Source organism: Curcuma longa, chromosome 7 (assembly GCF_044706935.1).
Source record: "Curcuma longa cultivar G26 ecotype Majalengka, Jawa Barat chromosome 7, ITB_CL_G26_1.1, whole genome shotgun sequence".
Lineage (NCBI taxonomy): Eukaryota > Viridiplantae > Streptophyta > Magnoliopsida > Zingiberales > Zingiberaceae > Curcuma > Curcuma longa.
In genome coordinates, this window is record NC_133867.1 from 4,342,608 (window position 1) to 4,365,028 (window position 22,421).

The window sequence follows — 22,421 nt, forward strand, 5'->3', positions numbered from 1 at the left end:
ACTCCAAATCATTGTTAGTGCAATGATTGAAGTTTGAGCATGCTTTGAGAGGGACACCCTCCTTAAAGCTATGATTTCAATATGAAAGGAGAAGAATGCAAGAATTTAAGAATGAGTGCATGAATAAAGAATTGTATGATCAAGGTTGAGCATTAAAGAAAATAGAAGGTAGAAAACCTCCATTGTGAAGTTGGAAGTTAAAAATGGATTTTCGGGAGAAGATTTTTGATGTGTGCCAAAGGAGGAGAACATAGGGTTTAAGTTAGAAAACCCTTATTCATGATTTGGCATAAGAAGAAGGATGAAGAAGAAAGTTGGGCAAATGAGTTAGTCTAACTTAAATATATTATCAAATATCAAAAAGGAATAGATTGTTGGTGTAATCGACCTCAAGTTAAAGTTATGTAGGACCGAAATAGGCAATAGAGGGGGTGAATATCACGCCTTTGAAACCATTTCTTTTCTTTTATGAAAACTCAAACAAAGTCACAACAACAAAAATGAAGGTAAGATAAATCACAAGAACACAATTCTTTGTACTTGGTTCACAATCCAAGGATTGCTACTCCAAGGCTTACAATCCCTTGGATCGTATACGAATGGACAATCTACTAAAATCCATCTCTCTAAAAACTTTTAGAGAAGAAGAGAATACGTACAAGGAATGAGGGAGATAGTAATAAGCTACTATTCCATTTTAAGATGAATGCAAGTACAAAAAATAATATACTGACAACTTCTAGATTGAAGTTTTATTGTGGTTGTCAGAGAACCTCTCAACGTCACAGCAGTTGTACTCACACGGATTGGAGTAGTAGAGAAAACAAGAGTTGATCAGAGAATTGTATGAGTATATTGAGTCTCAAATCCCAAGGCTTCTTTTATAGGCCTTGTCCGATCGACTGAACCCCATTCAGTTGATTGAATAATGCAAGACATTGAACCTTGTGTGCTCCAATCTGACCCAATCAATCCCGTGAAATTCGTTGTCAGGTCGATTGATCCCTAGAATTTCTTTTGTTAACTAATCCAATCTACGCTTTCTAAATATGTTCGATCGACTGATCCTCATAATCAGTCAACTGAATGTTTATTTACTTTTTTATTGGATCTTGGTCTAATCTGTGTCTATCCACCTAGATCGATTGACTAATAATCTTGATCGATCGACTGAACAATTTTGGATAACTTGATTTTTTTTCTGTAAAATAAAATTAGCACAATATACAGTAGTAAACCTGCAAAACAGAGTTAGAATAATTTATATATGCATGGATTAATTGATAGTTTACAACTGTCTGATCTCAGCTTAGAAATCTAGATTGGTTTATTTAGTCGGATCATTGATAGAGCCCAAGGTTGTCAAAATCGCGAGCCAACTCGGCGAGTTTACGAGTTTACAAACTATTATTTCAATTCCGTGTTGAATCAGCTTAAAATCGGGCCCCCCTTGTAAACTCGTAAACTCACGAGTCAACTCGGTAAACTCGATAAACTCGCGAGTCAACTCGGTCAAACTCGGTAAACTCGATAAACAAAGGAAATCTTTGTTTGATGTTTCCTTTTATCAAATTTGGACAATGGAAGCTTATTTGGTGTATCTATTGGACTATTTTTGTATAAAATTTTAAATTTGTCATTTTGTAACTTGATGTTGAAACATAAATTTTGAAAATTTCATATCTTTTCATGTTAAATTTTTATGTTTAGTCTTTTTTATATGTGAAAACATGTTGTTGATAACTATGTTTATGCTTTTTTATTAGATATGTGAAATAGTGATTGTTCTTATGAAGTTATAATCAAATATATATTATTTGATATTTTATAACTCTTTTTTGGATTATCTGTAAACTCGTACGACTTGACGATACGAATTTACGATACGAGTTTGTGCACCCCTAACCGAGTCGACACTGGAATCGCGAGTTTGACAACCTTGATAGAGCCCACAACTGGTGTCATGAGTGAACCTCAAATTAGAATTTATAATCGAAAATCCTTAGCTCACAAACAAATGTAATATAGAGGCCACGAGTCGTATTTTTTCAAGGACTAGTAGAGAGTTTATCTGAATCAAGCTAGGATATCGTTCTATTTTTGGGATTTTCTATGAAAATGAGATTTTGGTATTTTTCAAATAAAATGTAAATTTAAAATCAGTAAATGAAATAGAATGCAAGCATAAATGCAATTCATGAAACAAATGGCTATGTACCTAAGTGCAAGCATAAAAGTTTAACAAGGCAATGAAATCAACAGTTAAAGAATGTAATTCATGAGACAAAGAAAGAAATGAAACTAGGCTAAGGCAATGTAATCCAACTAGCAAATGTATTTAACTAGCAACAATACCAATTCTTTAGCTAAACATGACACAATTTGATTCTAAAACTCCAACACTGATATGAAACAGTGCTAAATTCTAAAACATCACAAGTGAAGATTTAATCTAATGAATTCAAATATAATGAACCCTTCAATACAATGGAATCAATCACTTTCCCATAAAATTCAAATCAATTGTAGGAAATCAGAATTCAACACATGATTCATGAATTCAATATACACATGATTAAGCTTCTAAACAAGTCTGATGACAGAATTTCAGAATTTACACAAATCAGAAACTGTAAACTCAATTCTGATACAAGATCCTGATTCTTGATACGTAACAGTACTCAATGCTGAAATGGGTAAATTTGTAAACCTAAGAATTAGGGAATGCAATTAATCTTTAACAGATGAATTAACCAAATAAAAATGAACTCGATGAAACTTTAACAGATCTGTTTACCAATAAAAATCAGAATTGAAATGAAATCAGATACTGAAACAGAAATAACAAAACAAACTTAGTTCCTTCCCTTCCAAATCCATCTCCAACTTGCTGTCACACACGTTTTGATAAAATCATCAGAAATCCCACTAGAATATCACTAAGCTTAGCTTAGAAACCTTTGAATCAAATCAGATCTGATGCAACACCGAAACCCTCAGCAGAAACACAGAACAGAGCCGATCCATCTTGAAACTTGATTTGATGCTAATCCTTGAAACCGAACTGGATTGTTTGTGATTTTATCTCAGAAATAACCCAGATAACTCAAAGAACCCCTTCAATTTCTCAAGATTTCTCTGATTCTCTTGAATTCCAGATCCGTATCAAGTAGTCTCGGCGGAGGCAAATCAGCTGAAGAAACCCTCATCCAGCAGATCTTCCTTCGAAATGATAGTTGAACATCACTCGTGATCTTCCTTAGAGATCCGGAAATCAAATTTGAAAGGAAATGAACTAAGGATCGTTGCACGAGATTGAAAACAAGGGAAGAAATGGCGAGAACGAAGCTATCTACAGTGTCCGCGCTTCTGGCTACAATGTTTCTTCTCGTTATAACTGGGACACTGTAGCGAGCCACGTCGTTGAGTTGGTTTAGCCCGAATCTGCCTATGTTCGATCCAATTAAGCTAATTCAGCTCCAATTCGACTCTGGTTCGACTACAATCAACTTAAATCTTGATCATGAAGTTTGTGGTCTATCAAATTGACCAATTTTGGCTTGACTCGGTCTCAATTTGACTCGATCATGGTTCAATTTGGACCCTACAAACAATTAAGCTCAATTAATACCAAATTAATCATTAAATCACAAAAATTAGATTAATCATCCAAAAATATGTTATGCCACAAATGCTGTAACGCCCCACCTCTTTCTTATACTAGTAGGGAGACGTTACGTACTTAAACTTTCCTTAACTTTTACTCATTAAATAAAATAACTCAAATAAACTTTTCTTTTTCTGTTTAGCATGCGGAAGCAAAAGAAATAAATATAAATTCTTGGACATAAAATAAACATTTATATAATTCTTGATCTTATTCCGCGGTTCCGCCGACACCACACATCAAACACTTCTCCAGCTGCCTCCTCTTTCCTATAACTTTTCCTTTCATTTATCTGCAATATGAGGAATGCAAACTATAAGCAACGCTTAGTAAGTACATCATCTAACTCACAAAAACCATAGAAAACTTCATAATAACTGATTTATGCAACATGAATGTTCATATCTAAACATGTGAGGAGATTTTCAAAACATACTATTTCATAATAATTAAACATATTAAACATCCATCATTTGGGCCCTGACAAAGTACCAATGCGCGCATCCCTAACCGGTCCGGGGTAGCTAGCCACCGAAGCCGATTAGAGCGTACTAGGCACCTCGCGGCCTAGGGGCAACTTATGGAGCCCATCCCTTGGACACCTCACGGTCCGGTACTTGTCAACATCAAAATAAAGTACTTTCTTTCATATTACAATATCTTACTTCTTATATCATGCAATTCTACTATTTACATATGCTTTAACAAAATCATGCATATGCTTTAACAAAATCATGTTTATGGAAAAATACGGAAAACAACGGAACTACTCATACTGCAGGTGAGAGATGTACTTACCTTGTCCGCTTACTAGGTTTTTAATGCTAAGGTTTGTGAAATCGGAGACCTTCTCCGAGGTGCTCTAGCGCCTTCTTCGCGTGACCTAGCAAAACCATTACTATAACTTAACTAAAAGCATTGATTTAACCTGATCAAACCACTCAACCTGGTTAATGCTATCCCAAACTAACCAACCTCATTCTAATTTAAATCTTACTTAATCAATAATTAAGATTATGAATTAGTCAATTAATCAATAGATTAAATGTTAATTAATCATATTAACTAACTTGATAATTAATTAACAACTAATTAGCTAATTAATTAATCTAATTAATCGCTCAACTTAACTAAATACACAATTCATTTCCGACGAATTATTAAATTAACATTATCTAATTACTCAATCGGTTCAAGAGTTAACCTAACCCTAATTAACTCATCTTTTATGGATCCAACAACTAATCAAATTAACTAATAATCAAATCTATAATAACTTAATTAAATAAATAACTAATTAAGCAATTTCTAAATCTATACTCATTACTATTTCAATTAACTAATCCTAATCCATCACCATTAATCACTACATTAATCATCAATTATTAACAAATTTCATTAATCAAATAACCTTTAATTACTTACTTAAGCATCTGATTAACATATTAATCATCTAATTAATCAAATTATTTATCAGCTAATAATAAACCCCTTAATTAAACCCCTTACCTTTGCCTCGTCTTCTTCTTCGCGTGAACAGGGCAGCAGGGCTCGGCCGGCGTCAGCTGAGGCAAGGCAGGCGGCAGGGCGGCGGCGTCTTCGGCAAGAGGGATACTGCGGCTAGGGTTTGGGATCTTGGTTTGGCGGCGTCCGGCGTCTTCTCTAGCGGCGGCGGCGAAGGGCAGAGGGTCCAGCAGCGTCGGCGAAGAACAGAGGCCGCGGAGGGCGCGGCGGAGCAGAGAGGAGGTGGCTAGGGTTTGGGATGATCTCGGCCTCCTCTTATAGCCCCCTCCTCGGTTCGTTCCGAGGTTTCCGCCGGCGGAATCGGGCGGCGGCGGACGCAGTCCGCGCGGGCGGACGCTGCTCGGTGGGGCGCGGGTCGCGCGGAGAGAAAGCGGCGAGAGAAAGAAAAAGAAACTCTTTTATAAATAGGAGTGCACAGTACTCCTAATTTCGGGTTTAAGAAATCCCGATTAAACCGGGTCTAATTTCCCAAATCGAACCAGATTAAATTTTGGTTCGCTTGGTTCGGCCATCAAACGACCTCCAAATTGACCCAAACAAATTTTGTTTGATTCGTCTTCACGAAACGAATCTTTTCCTTCTATTTGATTTTATCAAACTCCCTTCTATCATTTAACTAAAGAACTTTTATTATACTTTTAAATCTAATTAAAAATCCTAAAAATAGGGACAAATATGTTAAAATTAGCCCTTAGTGTCAATTCGGATTGAGCTGGACTCAAGTTGGACTCGAGTTGGACTCAAGTCAGCTCAGATTGTGTGAGACTCGAGTTGGACTCAAGTCACACAAGCCAAATTCGAATATGATTAAAAGGTTATCATGCATGAGATGCATGATAATTAAAAAGCTGCATTATCTTCCTTAAAAGAAGAGAAAGATTGTCATGCATGAGATGCATGATCTTTCATTAAAAGGGGAGAAAGATCTTTTGCATGAGATGCATTGGAATTAATAAAATATTAATTTCGGAATTAATATTATATTAATTTCCTCCTTCATCCATTATATCTCATGGTGGGATATAAAAGAGGGTGAGAGGCTCTTGATGAAGGGGTTGTTGGATGCCCTTTCTCTTCCTCTTCTTCTCTTCTTCCCCTTGGCCGAATCCTCTTTGTGGCTAGCACCACAGCTGGGTCTTCTCCATATTAGTGTTCGTGTGGATACCGTGGAGGCACGAACACACTGATCGTGCTGAGATCCGCCGACCTTGAAGGCAAGAGTTGTTGTCGGGATTGCGAAGGGCACGCATCGAAGGTAAACTCGATTCTAGTAGGTAGAATCATCAAACGAGTATGTTTTTGCATGGATCTTCTGGAGGGATCCTGTTTTCTGCTGCGTTATATGCGGTTTAATCGATTTTTCGCGCATATAGATCCCTACAAAATAATCGGGGTATTACAAATGCAATCCAATTATGTCCATTAAGCATTTAATTTTCATTTAGAAATCCAAATTGAATCCATAAAATGCAGTAAAATCCTAGCTTATCAATCATCGCCTAAGGTTTCATCCCAACTGAATATGTCCTCACTGCCTCTCAATCTGATAGAAGTAATAATGCAAAATATTAGTCTTTGATTTACTAAATATGCTAGTCTGGTCGACCGCATGTGGTCGATTGAAAACTTTATTTCAGTCACATTTGCTTGAAGTTCATTCCTCCAAGACTTTTCATTATCTAAGGTTCACTCCTTTAGGATTTTTCTTTTGCTTGGAGTTCACTCCTCTAAGCCTTCTCATTATGTACAAATTCACTCTCTTGGGATTTTCTTTTTTCTTGGAATTCACTCCTCCAAGACTTCTCCCTACCGAAGATTCACTCTTTTAGGATTTTCCTCTTACCAAGCATCCATCACCCTTGACTTGTTTGGATTTTTTTTCTTTGTCAATCATCCAGTCAACATTGACCTGACTAGACTTTTCTCTTTATTAGTCATCTGGTCAACCTTAATCTAATTAGACTTTTCTTTTGACTAGGTCAACCTTAACCAGACTCTATTAAATATATTGTCAAACAAACATGAAAATCTTAGAGGTCAATTGCACTAACAGGTTGGCCAATTTGACCAAACTTGATTTGACTTGAGTTGGATTTCGATGTTTGATCAATATGTTGATAGATGTCAAGTATGTCAAAGTTGACTAGGTACTTGACGGTGAAATAGAAGTCAAATAGATCAAGGTTGACTAGATACTTTATGGTAGAGAAGTTCAAGTAAGTCACGGTTGATCAAACACTTGTCATATAAGAGAAAGTCCAGGTGGATCATGGAGGATCAAACTCTTTGCATGAGATGAAAAATTCAAGTGGATTATGGTTGACCAGACACTGATATACAAGAGGAAGTCCAAGTATCATAGAGGATCGGACACTTGGCTTAAGATGGAAAGTCTAAGTGAGTCACGGTTGATCAGACACTTGGTGATCAAAAGTCGAACAGGAGATTGACACGAGAAAAAAAGTCCAAGTAAATTATGGTTGACCAAACACTTGATGGTCACAAAGTCCAATAGGGAGTTGGCATGGGCGTGAAGTCATGAAAGGTCAAGGCTAACTGGATGTCAGGCAACAATGAAATTCCAATAGGTCAAGGTTGATCAAATGCTAGACAATGAGGAAATTCTGACAGTTCAAAGTTGATCAGATGCTAGGTAACAATAAGTCTTGGCAGGTTAAGGTTGGCCGGATGTTGAGAAAAAAATTCTAGTAGGTTAAAGTCAAATGATAAGGATAAAATAGAAGTATTAGTCGATTAATAGTGATGTGAAAATGACAAACCAAACTTTTGAAGGTCATAACTTTTGATTCGGATATCAAAATGAGGCGATCTTTAGTGTGAAATGGAGCTTGTTTAGAAATGTATCTTGTTACTCAATATCAATCGACTGATTATGGGTATCAGTCGACTGATGTCGATTAAAAGCAAACAGAATTAAATCAAATTCGATTGCTTAATTTGACTAATGACATCAATTGACTAATGAGATGCATCAGTTGGCTGATATCAATTAGAAGCAAATAGAAGCAAGTCGAATTTGATTACTTGATTCGACTGATAGCATCAATCAACTGATGAGGTGCATTAGTCAACTAATGTCAATCAAAAGAGAATAGAAGCTTATCGATACAATTGTTCAATTCAGATAATGACATCAATTGATTGATGGTTATCATCAATCAACTGATGTTCAAATAATCAACAAAATCAGATAGATTTCAAAATGTTCAGATGTCATTCAATGGGTCAAAGATTGTATCAGTCGACTAATGGATAAGATCAATTGATTGATAGGTGAAAATCAGCCTCGACCTAAAAGCATTAAAAGAAGCGTTTTGAGAAGTTTTTCATCGTCAGTTCTTGGAGATTCTGAGGCAAAGTGCTGGTGCATTTCCAGATCAATAAGAGGTTATTCTAAGTAATAAGAAAGCGCTCAAAATGTAAAGTAGTTTACTTTAATTGTATTCACTTTTGTATTTGATATTCTTATTGTTTGTGTGTGAAAATGAGAAGTTCATAGTAGAAGGAGATCACTAGGAATAGACCTTGGATTAGTCATCTCAAAGAGACAAATACTAAGTAAATTCCGGAGTTGTGCATGTGGCCATAAGTTTGAGTCAAGATTTCTGCTACGCATTCAAGAGATGAAGTGATTAGAGCTATTCACTCCTTCCTCTAGCTCGCATGGGCCCTAACAATGCCAATAACTCTTTAACATATCAACCATTTAATGACATTGTGATAAGAGAGATAATACAAGAAATCTCAAAGTGTGATAACAAAAAATATCTTCTACGGTGAGTCTAGTGAAAGTTATGGCACCACATAGTGATAGATAGGTATTAAATTTGATGGAGACAAGCAAGTTAAGGATGGAAATAAAGCAAAGGGCATGGAAAGAAAGGAACATCCTCTTCTAAAACTTCTTAATTACCCCTTATGGATAGATGGTGGTCCAATTATAAGAGCTATAATTAAAAAGATGAAGAAAATACTTATTGAGTTGCTTGAAGATGTCAAGGCCTAGGCTTTGGTTGAAGTAAATTTAGAAAAGAACAATCATGTAACCTACTAACTTAAGTCAAATCTTAAATTAGCTTAATTAGTGACTTAAGTCTCATTTTTATGTAGTGAGAATAATTCTAATATATACGTCTAAATTTTATCTTTATTTAGGTTGTAATGATGACAAACTCAAAATGGATAAATAGCTACTTAGAGCTTTTCTAAGCATGCTTACTTTAGGCCTTTTAACTAGAACTGATGGAGACAATTCCTTATGGCGTTCATTGACTTATCAATTACCTAAATCCCATAGGTTGTGGCCTAATATCTCATATACCTTAGTTTCATACTTTGTCAAACACTGAATATAGATTTTATCAGCCATATTATTGATTTAATTTTTTTTTATTTCTATCTTCAATTTCTTGGGGGTTCATAAGATATTATTTTCATCGAGTTCACATTAAGATTTCTCTTGATTTCCAGAGGTTGGAGACTAGATTCAACAGGGGTGTCGTCCCATTAGCATGGAAAAGAAGAGAGGAAGGGTATGGGTTGCGAGCAACGAGGGAAATGAGCAACTATTCATTTGTGAAAAGAAAAGGACATTGAGGAATTTAGTTAGTTGTGTGTGAGGAGGGGTGTGTGATGGTTTGGCTACGACCAAGAAGGTTTAGAGTAAATGGAGGATCGAGGTAATAATGATGAACAAGCAGGATGGAGAAGGAAGGGGAGACAATTGTTGATGAAGAGAAAGAGGAGGTGATGACTAGTGACAGGAAGAGGAAGTGGAAGGAAAAATTGGTGGCACATATGAATGAGTCTCTTCGCTTCCCCTTGCTTCATCGAATGATATCACATAGCAGACTTGTAGAAGAGAACAAGGGTTAATTGGCGAAGCCAGGCAATACCCTCCTGTGTCGTGACCAATTGCAATTTCTCGATTTACCTCCTCACAAATGGTTGTGGGATCGATCGTGTGGAACTACTAAAGTGACGGATTCCACCTTTTGCAGAAGAATGATATCACATAAATAACTAATTAACCCACTTTGCATTTCTCCTCATGAAATACTATGCATCAAGCTAAGAGAATTGAACAATGTTGTCTAATCAAGTCTGACTACGTGTTAGCAAAAGAAAAAAAAATTGAAACATAAACAAGTCTAATAACCTCCTAGAGTACATCTATATTTTTTTTATTTAAAAGTTGAATCAAAAATAAGTGTGACATTTTAAAATTGGTTGATATCTTTAAAAGTTATCTATTATATATATATATATATATATATATATATATATATATATAATTTTATTATAATTTTTCCCCCAAAATTATTTTAAAAATAATTATTTAACTTGAATATCTATTAATTTTATTTTATAATAATTTTTTAAATTTATAATTTCTAAAAAAATTATACTTTGATATTTTTAAAAAAAAATTATATAATAGTTTTAAAAAATTTATTATAGGATTTATACCAATTGGATTATTTATTTTTATTTTTAAAAAATTTGTAATTAATATAATAATTGTTATTATCTAATTTATTTAGATCGATAAAAAAAATAATAATTTATTTAAAAACATTCATTCCTCTTTCATCGTATATATCATCGAAGAAAGCACAATCGTACAATATATAATATGGTTCAAGTTATAATACATGACCTTGGTTATGTGATTACCTAATAATCACATAACCAAGGTTATAGGGAATAAAATATAACCAAATGTATTTGGTTCAAATCTAAGTTATATAATAAAAACTTGTTTGGTAGAAGGTTTTAACATATGCCGTAATTTGAAATTTACAATATTATCCTTCCCTGCTTAACCCATCTCCCCGTCTCTCTTTCTCCAATCTCTTTCCTCCGCCGCTCCAATCGCTCCTCTTTCTCGCCTGCGTTCTTCCGCCGACGACTTCTCTCTTCTCTCCCCACCTACCAAATCCTTTTTCACGGCCGCTTTCTTTCGCTGATGTCTTCGGATCGGGCCCGGAAGCTCCCGCCGCTGCCGTCATCGCCACCAAGCTCTATCATCTCCTAGCCTTCGCCACCAAATCTCTCGCCCGCGGATCTTTCCGAGGGCGTGGTCGACTCGCTTCCTTACGGCGGTGACGTTCCCCACGGTCGGCATCATCTTCGCGGCCGATGTCTTCGGATATGGCCCGGAAGCCGCCACCCTGGGCGACCTCACCAAGGTCGCCATCGACGAGTCCCTGTCCAGCGCGCAGTCGACCTCACCAAGGCCGCCATCGATGAGTCCCTGGAAGGATATTTTTGTACTAAATTTGTTGTTAACCCCGGATTTGTCAAATACCTTAGTCTGCTTAGGTAATCAGATTACAGGCTTATAACCCCTTTTGTTGATGTGGCGGTTATATTATATTACTCGGGAATTATTGATAACTTAAACCAAACAAGGTTATCATTGATAACCTTGGACAGATAACCAAGGTTATCAAAGATAACACTAAACCAAACGGCCCCTTAAGATTTTTACTCATATCATATCTAACAAAACATATCAGATTTGAATAGATATCTGTAATATATTATATACATGCTCATATGGATACTATCACTATCCATGTATATATCTAATCATGTGTGCAAGGGGCAAAAGCTTACTCCCATGCCATGTCATCCATGAGAGTCAGCCTCCTCTGCCCTTTATCATTGTCACAATCCATCGATCGTCTACCTATATGTCATAGGCGCCTCCTCAGATATCTCGTCATCATCTGTCTCAACATCATACTCACAATAGTCACAGTTCTTTTACAGTTTTTCAATTTATCTTTTTATAAATGATCCTCTTGCAGCGACAATGCTCCTTTAGTATCCAATGGCTTTAGCAGTCTTGCTCAGAGCTTCGCATGTGTCATCAAAGCTTTTCAATGCTTTCCATCTACACGCTTTTAATAAGTAGTTAATTTTTAACGAAGTTATTATGTCTTTACTGTAACCATTTGTTATAAATTAGATAGATTTTTTTATGAATTTATTCACTATCATATATTTTTTTTGATAAAGTTTTAGCGATAAATGAATTTGAAATTTTTATTGTGAATCATTTGTTACGGATTAAATATGTCTTTTTGACCGACTTATTCACAGATTTTTTTAACAAAGCCTCAGTCACCGTGGTAGCCTTTTTTGGAAAACAGGTGGACTCCCCCACGTTTCTGCATTTAATTCGGAGGTGTTTATCAGTAATTGACGTAAGCAACAACAAATTTGGTTCTTCCTTTCTTTTCGATCACTTGCTTTGCGTGGCTTCTTCGTCCTTCTCCCTTCTCCAGATTCTTGCTAGGGTTGAAGGGAAGCTGGTCCTCCCGTTCGCTGAAGGCACCGTGACTTTGCTGCTACATCGGAACACTAAGGTGAATTCCCCCTATCGTCTCTCTTCCTCCTCTTCTCATCCTCTTTGGATCTGCTACTGCTTGGATCTCGAGATCGGAAAACTCATGAATCGCTTTTCTGCCTCCCTCTGATCAAATTATGGTTGTTTTAATATGGCAGTTCGTCGTAATTCGAGTTTACAATGTTAATCTTCAATTTCTACCTCCCATGAACCTGGTGGCGATTCTTTGCGTGTTCTAGGAATTAGTGCCTTTTTGTTCTTCAAAGTTGGATATACTTTTGTCAGTGGCATCGGCCTCCGGTGGTCCAGTACATGAGATTGTTAGGGATTGCTTGAAATGTGATACCAGTCTCTGTCGTTGCTTTCCAAGCAACAATCAAGCTAGAAGACTATGTTTATTTATTTAACATTAAACTGCATCTAATCGATGAAGAACTTGCCTAATGAGCTGACTCTGTTACTCTGTTTGTGGAAATATTTAGTAGTTCATGTTATAGAATTGGTATTTAGTTCGTTTGCATTTTTCCCAGATCTAAGTTACGGAGGAGTATGCTTGCAAATTTTAACGTATCACCTATTACTCATGTTACTGATCAAGAATGTTTAAGATGGATACTCCGTGACATTCTAAAATTCCAAGAAACTCTCCCTTATTCTACCACTATCAGTGGTGTAGTCAGGATTTTCAACTTTTACTTCACAACTACATATAATAATTTTCAAAAAATTTTATTTCACAATTATAATACATTAATGCTTCCAAAATCAAATTATACAACTCTAAAAATTCAAAAATACTTAAAAAATATAAGCTGAAATTTTAGAAATTTCAAATATTAGTGTAGGTCAATTTTCACAATCCAAAAGACGAACTTAAATTTGAAAATTTTGACCTTAGCCTTTTGTCTTAGTTGAAACAACAATCCGTCAATCCTTGGAGCTATTTTCTTCAATACCTAATTCAAGAACAAAACTCAATTAATCAATCAAAGTTTAAAATTTTCGACTAAATGCAAAAAATCGAATCAACAATCGAAAAGTGAGCTGAGATTTTACTTTCACTTACTGCACCACAACATTCGAAATCGTACTGTAGGTACTAAAATTGAGCCTATGCTTCCTCAAACCATAATTTTCAACGACAAGAACCAACGACGATGGCAAGAAATAAGTCGCACAGCTTAGGCGAGAGAAGAGAGCCAACAGACTCGTTCCAAGTTGCGATATTTCCTCGTAAAAATGGTACCAATAGATAGTTTAGGTCGAGGGCTTTCTAAATATGTGGTCAATTTTAATTTTTCGACGACTAATGATGGTAAATTGGTTGGTCAAAATGACGGTAGATATATTTTGATTTTAAAGAATCCACATGAAGCTCTAATCTAGAAGAATTCTTATTTAATCTGGTGGAAATTCAATAATGACAACTATGATATTGTGAAGTAGATGTAGTGTAGATTTTGATTTATGATGTGATAATATTTTTTATACTTGTGTATTTATGTATTTGTGAAACTCCTTTTATATTATATTTGATGTAATTTATATGATTTTTTCTTTTCTATGTGTGGATCATTCACCTTAATTCTCTATGCATGTAGCACATATGGGTAGGTACGGAGATAAGGATTTCGTTGGGTTTAAATCGAAATTGATTTGGCCAAGTTATGACCGAATCAAGTTTATTGGCTTAAATCGATTCAATCGGTTTAAAATGAATTAGGAGGATTTTTATAATAATAATAAATAAATGAACTGAATCGTCACACACGAAGCAAAAGTATTGAATTAAAATTGGATGGGGTTCAAACTAAATCCAACGGGTAGGTGTGAAGATAAATATTTTGTTGGTTCAAACTGGAATTGATGTGGAGTTGATTTGATCAAGTTATAGCCGAACCAAATTTATTAACTTAAACCGGTTCGATCGATCTATAAATCTCAGAGGGGGTGGTCGCCCCCTCTCGTCCCCACGTGGCTATGCCATTGACCACTGTATAGCTCAAAAGTTTTTAATTAAAGTTGTTGATGTAGTCACTCAAGCCAACATCTCCTTCCTAGTTGCTTGCATCCTTATCAGGTATAAGATCTATGACTTCACATGCTACTCTTCATCAATTATAATCCTGTGTCACTTAAGTTATAAACAAGACCCTGTTATTTTCTTCTCTTTTTTTCCTGCTCAGGGAATATGAAAAGTCAATAAGAATTATATAGAAAATGTTAATATGATCTTTTTTTCATATTATAAGCTAACAGAATATTGCAGTTCTCTCTTATATATAGTTGGTTTAAATATTTTATGTAGGCCAAACGATGGCAGCAAAAGCTATTAGAAGACGGATAAGAGATGTTGGTGTAAATGAAGGAAGAGATGAGGATGAAGAAACATCAGTATCTGATACCCTGAATGAACCTCTTCTTGAAAAACATAATCAATATGATGGTTATTCTGAGGTAATCTCTGGGATTTAAAGAAATTGAAGTATCAGTAATATGAAATAACTATTTCCACTGTTTTATCATGTATCACTTCCTGAAAACTCTAGATGAAATGTCGGACAAGCCAGCAAGATATCACTGATGGCAGGAAGGGAAAATGCCATTGTTGGACATACTTCGTGTCACAATCCGTTTCTCACTGGGCACACTGGTTAGGTAGTTGTTATAAGCTATGTAATGTATTTTAGTGCTTTATGCTTAATGGTTCTAAATTCTTATTTATATTACAATTTTACAGATGACAGTGCATGTTTTTACTTGCCTGATTTTCTGACTCAAGTAAGCTGAAACTTAAAGTGAGTCAATTATAGTATATTTTGTTTTAGTTAGCTAGAACAGATGAAAAACAAGGTAGACAAAAGAAGAGGAGGAAGAGATGAGAAGAAGGAATTCAACTGGAAATTGAATCCGCCATAACATTATGCAAAAAAAAATTATTTAGATGTTTTAGGTAACCATTAGATGACAATTAACCATTATTACAGAATACATGACATCCCATCGAGAGTTTAATACCACTAAAGCCTAAACAAAGTGCACTGTCATATATGATAAGAATAAAATAACCAAAACTAAAATGAACAAAGTTGATGCTGCATCAATAGTACGCTGACTGGTGAGAGTTGAGGTACTTCTTTTCCCCTCCAAAAAAAAGTTTCAGAGACTAAAGGTTGATTGTGTTGTACAAATACCACATTATTTCTGTGCTTTTTGATTCTTTGTTACCTAAGGAGATGTGTAAAATAGTAGTACGGACTACCACATAGAGATAGAGAGATGTCAAAGTTCTGTGATTAGCATTGGAAACCATAGTCCAATTTTTTGTAGCATTTCATGGTTTCTCTAGTTTTATTTCATTGAGCTTGAGTGCCCCATTTGTCCACTCCAAAAGAATAGGATTTTATCATGTTAGTCCAACCCTATACCAAAAGATTGATAGTCAAAGCTAACTTTAAGTACTGCACTAGCTTCTTGCTTTTAAATGGTTGTTGTTGGAGTAGAAAATTCATTTGATGTGCATGTTGACTAATTTCTTTAATTGCTTGTCCAAATTCAAACATCAATCAATATATTTTTCGAAGCTAATAGCAACTTGCTAATTGTAAACTAAATATTTTGTTTGTTTCCATGGATAACTATTTTTCTTGGTTTTGGAATAAAACTATAGTTAAATCATGCATCAGTTGACATCTTTAGTGATGGGACTCTTTGGTACGTATTTGAGTCACATAATGTTGTATGCCTATGCATTTTTTTGAATCTCATCTTATCTTGCAGCAAATGTTGTTTTTGGCTTTCGGGCACTTGTAAGGAGATTCTTTCATCAGTCTACTACGGGACACCAAATAAAGGGTGAAAAAAGAATTTCAGTAATTCTTAATCCCTTGCAGGTAGCTCTTACTACTTCTTTCTATTCTCTTTTGTTTATCACATTAAATAGAATGTTTACTATTTGAGTCTTTTCTTGCTGGTAGCAATAACAGTGTTGAGGCAAACATTTGATCTATTGTATATTTAAGTACTCTTTTTTAATCTATATTTCATAACAATAAATCATATAACTTGTGAGTTAACACCCTTACAAACTCTAGCAGCCCCTTCTCATATACCTCTACAACAAAATTGATGGAAGGGTGGAAAGAAATCCAGTTTATCACCAGGCAGCTATCATTCCTTGTCATTTTTGTTAGTCCGGATGGAATTAAAATATCTCCACAATGACATGATATTATCCACTTTGGGCCTAAGCCCTCATGGCTTTGTTCTTGGGCTCTCCCAAAAGGTCTCATGCCAATGGAGATACTTTCCATTCTTTTAACCCCATGATCTTTTCCATGTGCTTTAGATGTGGGACTATGTTTGCACCCTTGCAACCCAACAATCCCCCCCTCAAACAAAGGACCACAGGCCCCCCTGAATCCTCGACCCACCAGGACTTTTTCACCTAGCCGCAACTAGGACTTTTTGCCCCTCGGTCCACCCAACCTACTAGGACTTTCACCTAGCCGCAACTAGGACTTTTTGCCCCTCGGTCCACCCGACCTACTAGGACTTTCACCTGGTGTCTGGTCCTCTTGATTCAGACACCGGAGCACCCACTTCCTTTGTTTTTAAGGTTCAAAGCACATGGTTAGATCTGGATCATGGCTCATCCGGCGGTTAGTCCGGTGAAAAGCGGTCTCGCTCTGATACCACTTGTTAGTCCGGATGGAATTAAAATATCTCCACAATGACATGATATTGTCCACTTTGGGCCTAAGCCCTCATGGCTTTGTTCTTGGGCTCTCCCAAAAGGCCTCATGCCAATGGAGATACTTTCCATTCTTTTAACCCCATGATCTTTTCCATGTGCTTTAGATGTGGGACTATGTTTGCACCCTTGCAACCCAACAATTTCATCACCACACTCTTGATTGAGTGATGGATTGCACGTGCCTCCTTGTTGTGTGAATGTATCCAAATTGATTTTTCATCTTAATCTGATGGGAATCATTAACCAAACATATGGAATTTGGTGATTATTATGGACTTATCTAACTTTTGTTTGTAATAACTTTTTCTGAGGGATTATACGGCAAATTCCTCAATGATGTTTTCTAATCATATGTCAAACTGCTAATAGTGACAAGCTGTTCTAAGTAAATGCAACCTAAACTATATACTTGCAAGGGCTTGTTACTAAATTTAGGATAAATTGGGGCAACACTAAAATATAGAATATATAGTATTTTTTATTTGTGTCTAATGGATACCTTTTCCAATTCAAGGAATCACTCAAAGCTCCAAATTCAAAATTTAGAATAAACACATTACTGACAGAATGATTATTGGTTCAAAGAATTATCAAGAGAAGTAGAAAATGGCCAAGTATGATTAATTTGTATGAACATTTATTTGGACTGGACTGGAGAACAATCCATCAAGAAGTCCTTTTGTCACAATTTGAATATATAAATTGATTAACAAGCTACTGACAGAATGATTGTTGGTTCAAAGAATTATCAAGAGATGTAGATAATGGAAGTAAGATTAATCTGTATGAGCATATTATCTCTACTGGACTGGGGAACAATCCATCAAGTACTTTTATCTCAATTTTAATATATAAATTGATTACCTAGACATGAACAAATTAACTCTAACTTTTGCAGCTCTATAAAAAGAATGGGATGTTGCGGAGATCTATAAAAGAATGGGATATTGGGAGCTAAATACTGAGCAAACAAAGCCACTATGTGACATCGTAGATTAATACTACATGGTGTGTGCGGTTCTTCTGAAAATGGTCAACACAGTGTTAGTGTAAACACTTTTGAGCCCTTATATATAAACACAGTTTAGGAAAGGGAAATGTACTAGACAAGTGCCTGTCAGCTTGAGAAACTTAGTATGTTCAGCTGGTGCTTAGGTGCTTCTTTGTGATTGTTTTAATTTGGTTGAGTTTGCATGTAATTCTGTGAAACCTGAAACCTCAGTTGCATGCTTCTACATTTATTGTTATCTCAAATTATTATTATTATTATTGTTGATGTTCAACAAATTCAGAATTGGAAACTGCATTGATGTTTTCTGCATATTGTCTCTTATGAGTTTGCTTGTGCAACATGTAGGAAGCGAGGTTGAGAAATTTAAGGCAGAGATTGGATGCCCCTTTTGATAGCTCTAGTGTGGATCACCAGGTATTTCAATAGTGTTGATGCGTGTTGATGTTGCAGTAATTCTCTTCCTAGGTGGCATGTATAACCATGTCGATGTCCATGAGATATGTTTTTTCTTGTTTTATCTAGTTGAGAGTTTGAATTAACTGTACATGAATCAAATGTCAGAAATTTTTTTGCAGGATGCTCTTAGAGAACTCTGGAGATTGGCTTTTCCTAACAGAGAACTTCCTTCTCTTAAATCAGAATTGTGGAAAGAGATGGGCTGGCAAGGTTCAGATCCTTCAACAGATTTCAGGTCCTTTTAATTCCTCTATGATCAAGCTTAATGGAGAATCATTCCATTGTACAAAGTTAGAAGTGATTTTTTATTAAAATAAAAGAGCAGTCTGGTGCACGAAACTCCTGCCAATGTGGAGTCCCGAGGAAGGATAGGACCACATTGGATCTATTGTATATAACTTTATCCTGTGTTGTAAGAGACTGTTTCCACGACTCAAATCCATAACCGCAAAATTACACGGCAACAACAATTTTACCGTTGTGTCAAAGCTCTCCTTAGAAATGATTTTTTATATGAGATTATTTTCTTTTCTCAGGGCCGGTGGATTTATGTCATTGGAAAATCTTATCTATTTAGCCAAGAACTACCCTGTAACTTATCTTTGCATTTTTCATTTACTGCATAAATTAAGAAGGTCTATTTATCTGATATTCTCTTCATTTCTCGCTCAGAATTCTTTTTGGAGGCTATTACACAAGCAAGATGGAAGGAGAGCTGAGTGGGAATACCCATTTGCTGTAGCTGGAGTCAACATTACCCATATGTTGATGCAAATGTTGGATTTACAATCAGGTAAAACACTAACAGACAATATTTAACTGCCAGTATTCCAGATCATCATCAGAGGTTCCTGATTTATTTGACAGGAAACAGAACTTCAAGAACTGGATTTTGCTTCTTACGGCTTCTTGAAGAAGATGAGATGGCATTTGATATGCTTTATTGTGTGGCATTTCAGATATTGGAAATTCAGTGGCTGGAAAAACGAGCTACTTATATGGAATTCAATGTAAATCTAGTTAGCTTATTATACACTGCTAATAGGACTTATCAATCTATCTTGATATCTGCTATTTAAAGTTACATATATTTTTCTTTGGTAAACTCTCCAGGAAGTATTGAAATCCACTAGAGTGCAGCTGGAGCAAGAGCTTTCATTGGAAGGCATTTCCAGTATAAAAGATTTGCCATCCTACAAGTTGTTGAGTGGATAACATTCTTATGATAAATCACAGGGCATTATTCCCATCGATGGGTGTGCTACAACTACTTTAGTTGAATTTCTGTCAGCTGAATCACCTCAGGGAACTTTTTTGACAGCTTCATAAGCATTCTTAAGAACATTGTATCTACTGAAATGACAAACATATCATAAACAATATGTTCGTCGGATTATTTTTTAACTGAAATGTACCATGTGGGTTGGATAATATGTGGGTCTCGTGGTTTTTCCCCCTTGAATGTCATTGTTGGTTGGTTAGATCTCATTTAAATTCTTGTACTGCCCCTCTCCTATGCCTGCTTAATCATGTTGCTAGAAGTATTACCCATATAAGCTGTAAATATAATATCCCTGCAATCATGTGTAGATGAATTTTGATGTTCGAACAAATGTTTAACTTAGAATATGCAATGTTTGCCAATAAGGTGTACAAATGTTACGTAAGTGTTTCACGTGTAATATTGGAGCAAATGAAAGTTCATATACACCAGGTTGGTCACATATTTAGCAGGAGAGGAAGATCCATTTGATGTCCAGAAGGAAGATACTCTAGGTAGATTTCATTAATGCAAGTTGAGTGAGAGCATTTGTACAAATGGTTAGCTGTTTTAATAATGGCAATCTATAAATTTAAGAGAAGATCAGTCGTTGATGACCAATATAGTCTATTAATATGGCTGGTAAAGCTGTTGCACGATAAAGAATAGTCGAGTAGAAGTTTAAAATGGTCAATTGAACTAGTGCAAAAAGATGTTTAAGGGTTGGATGAAAGCTTGATTAAAGGCTATATATAGAGGTTAGGAAATTATGAAATAAATTAATACAAGTACTTGTATTGTTTTCTCAAGTCTTCACTTTATTTTATTGTTTTATTTGTAATACTTCTCTTATGCTCATAGTTTCACTTGTAAAAGAAGGCTTTGTAAGGAGCTTCTCCACCTGGATCTTCATGGAGTGACCTGTTAAGGGATCATTTGGCCATAGAGTAGAAGTCAGAGCAATCAAATCATGTAAATTTTCTTATTTGCATTGTCTTTATACTTTTATATTTGTGTCTTTGTTTGTACGTGTGTTGTCTTTTTCTTGTTGTGGAATAACCCTATTGTAAAAGTTATGATCCTCCATTCATCCCCCGTAGCCTCTATTCTTTTGCAAGAAGGTGTCATCCCATACGGTCGAGAATTTTTTATTAAGAATTAAGGCAAACTGTATTAGATAAGTTTTTTATTTTTTTTTTATAATGATCGGCTCCACCGCTGAAACGATCCCATATCAGAAAACCCCCTAAGAAATTATTTGAAGACACGGTACCACTATGTTGATAAAAACCTACTCTGAAACAACACCTCAGTCAACAGCTATATGTTGCTAAGAGGACTCAAACCCGGAACCCCAGACAATACATGTCTCCATACTTACCACTTGGGATAAGGCACCTGTAGCCTTTATTCAATTCTATATTTGGTATCAGAGTCTTACTGTATTAGAGCCTTGCTCGCTTCTAAAGGCCTAATCGCCTAAGGAAAATATTCTACACAAGGCAAGAAAGAGTTAGTACTCTACTACCTCTCTATTTGGCACTAATTTATTGGAAAGGTAAAATAATGTATTATTTAATTAAAGATATAAATAATTGGTTTACTATTATAAAGAATTTAAAATACATGTGGACAAGTTCAGAGCTCCTATCAAATTAAAGAATTGGATGATGGACATAAGAAGAAAACAAACATAAAAGCAACAACTCTTCAATATGAGCTTTCAGTCAAGCAATATATTAAAGATGGGCAGCTTGGTGCACGAAGCTCCTGCCATGTGGGGTCCGGGGAAAGGATCCATTGTACGCAGCCTTACCTTGCCTTTGACAAGAGGCTGTTTTCAGGATTTGAACCCGTGACCTCTAGATCACATGGCAGCAACCTTACCGTTGCGCCAAGGCTCCCCTTCAGCAATATATTAAAGATGGATCTTTCAAAAATGCCAAAGAATTATGTAACAAGCTCATTGAGCTCCATGTAGATACACATGACTCTACAATTGCTAAGCATGACCTTTTAATTAATAATTTTATATAAATCAAATGCATAATGCATGAAAGATTTAAAGAGATCTTAAATGACCTTGGTATAATATGTGAATATTGAAAATTGATATTTGATAAGGTATGTACTTAAAATTTTCCCTTGAACACCACTTTGAACATCTATGTTAGATTCAAAGTATCGAGAGATCTTTCACTCATTAAATTAGATAAACTATTTTGTGAGTTTCAATTGTATGAAAAAATTAATCAGGTTTCAAGGAAAAAAACTTACCTTTAATGGTAGATAAGAAGAAATCTATGAAGGAGAAAGAATCATCTTTATTCGATTCTAGGAGTGAATCTGAATTTGAAAGTGAGCAAT

At 35.5% G+C, this 22,421-nt stretch overlaps 1 protein-coding gene across 1 annotated transcript; it reads left to right on the plus strand.

The window, feature by feature from the left end:
• Positions 1-12,447: 12,447 nt before the first annotated feature.
• Positions 12,448-20,281, plus strand: LOC141831570 (uncharacterized). The gene is made up of 10 exons (XM_074718954.1): positions 12,448-12,588; positions 14,878-15,026; positions 15,119-15,227; positions 16,350-16,462; positions 18,683-18,751; positions 18,913-19,028; positions 19,330-19,384; positions 19,466-19,586; positions 19,661-19,803; positions 19,907-20,281. Exons 2-10 carry the CDS (start codon positions 14,886-14,888, stop codon positions 20,006-20,008), a joined length of 969 nt encoding a protein of 322 aa, XP_074575055.1. The 5' UTR covers positions 12,448-12,588; positions 14,878-14,885; the 3' UTR covers positions 20,009-20,281.
• Positions 20,282-22,421: the final 2,140 nt, after the last annotated feature.

Excerpts from the sequence above, each read along its gene's own strand:
- LOC141831570 (XM_074718954.1), top strand. The coding sequence starts at position 14,886 with ATGGCAGCAAAAGCTATTAGAAGACGGATAAGAGATGTTGGTGTAAAT. Across the intron at positions 18,752-18,912 it reads GCTCTAGTGTGGATCACCAG|GATGCTCTTAGAGAACTCTG; the intron begins GTATTTCAATAG and ends ATTTTTTTGCAG. Across the intron at positions 19,385-19,465 it reads ATTTAGCCAAGAACTACCCT|AATTCTTTTTGGAGGCTATT; the intron begins GTAACTTATCTT and ends TTTCTCGCTCAG.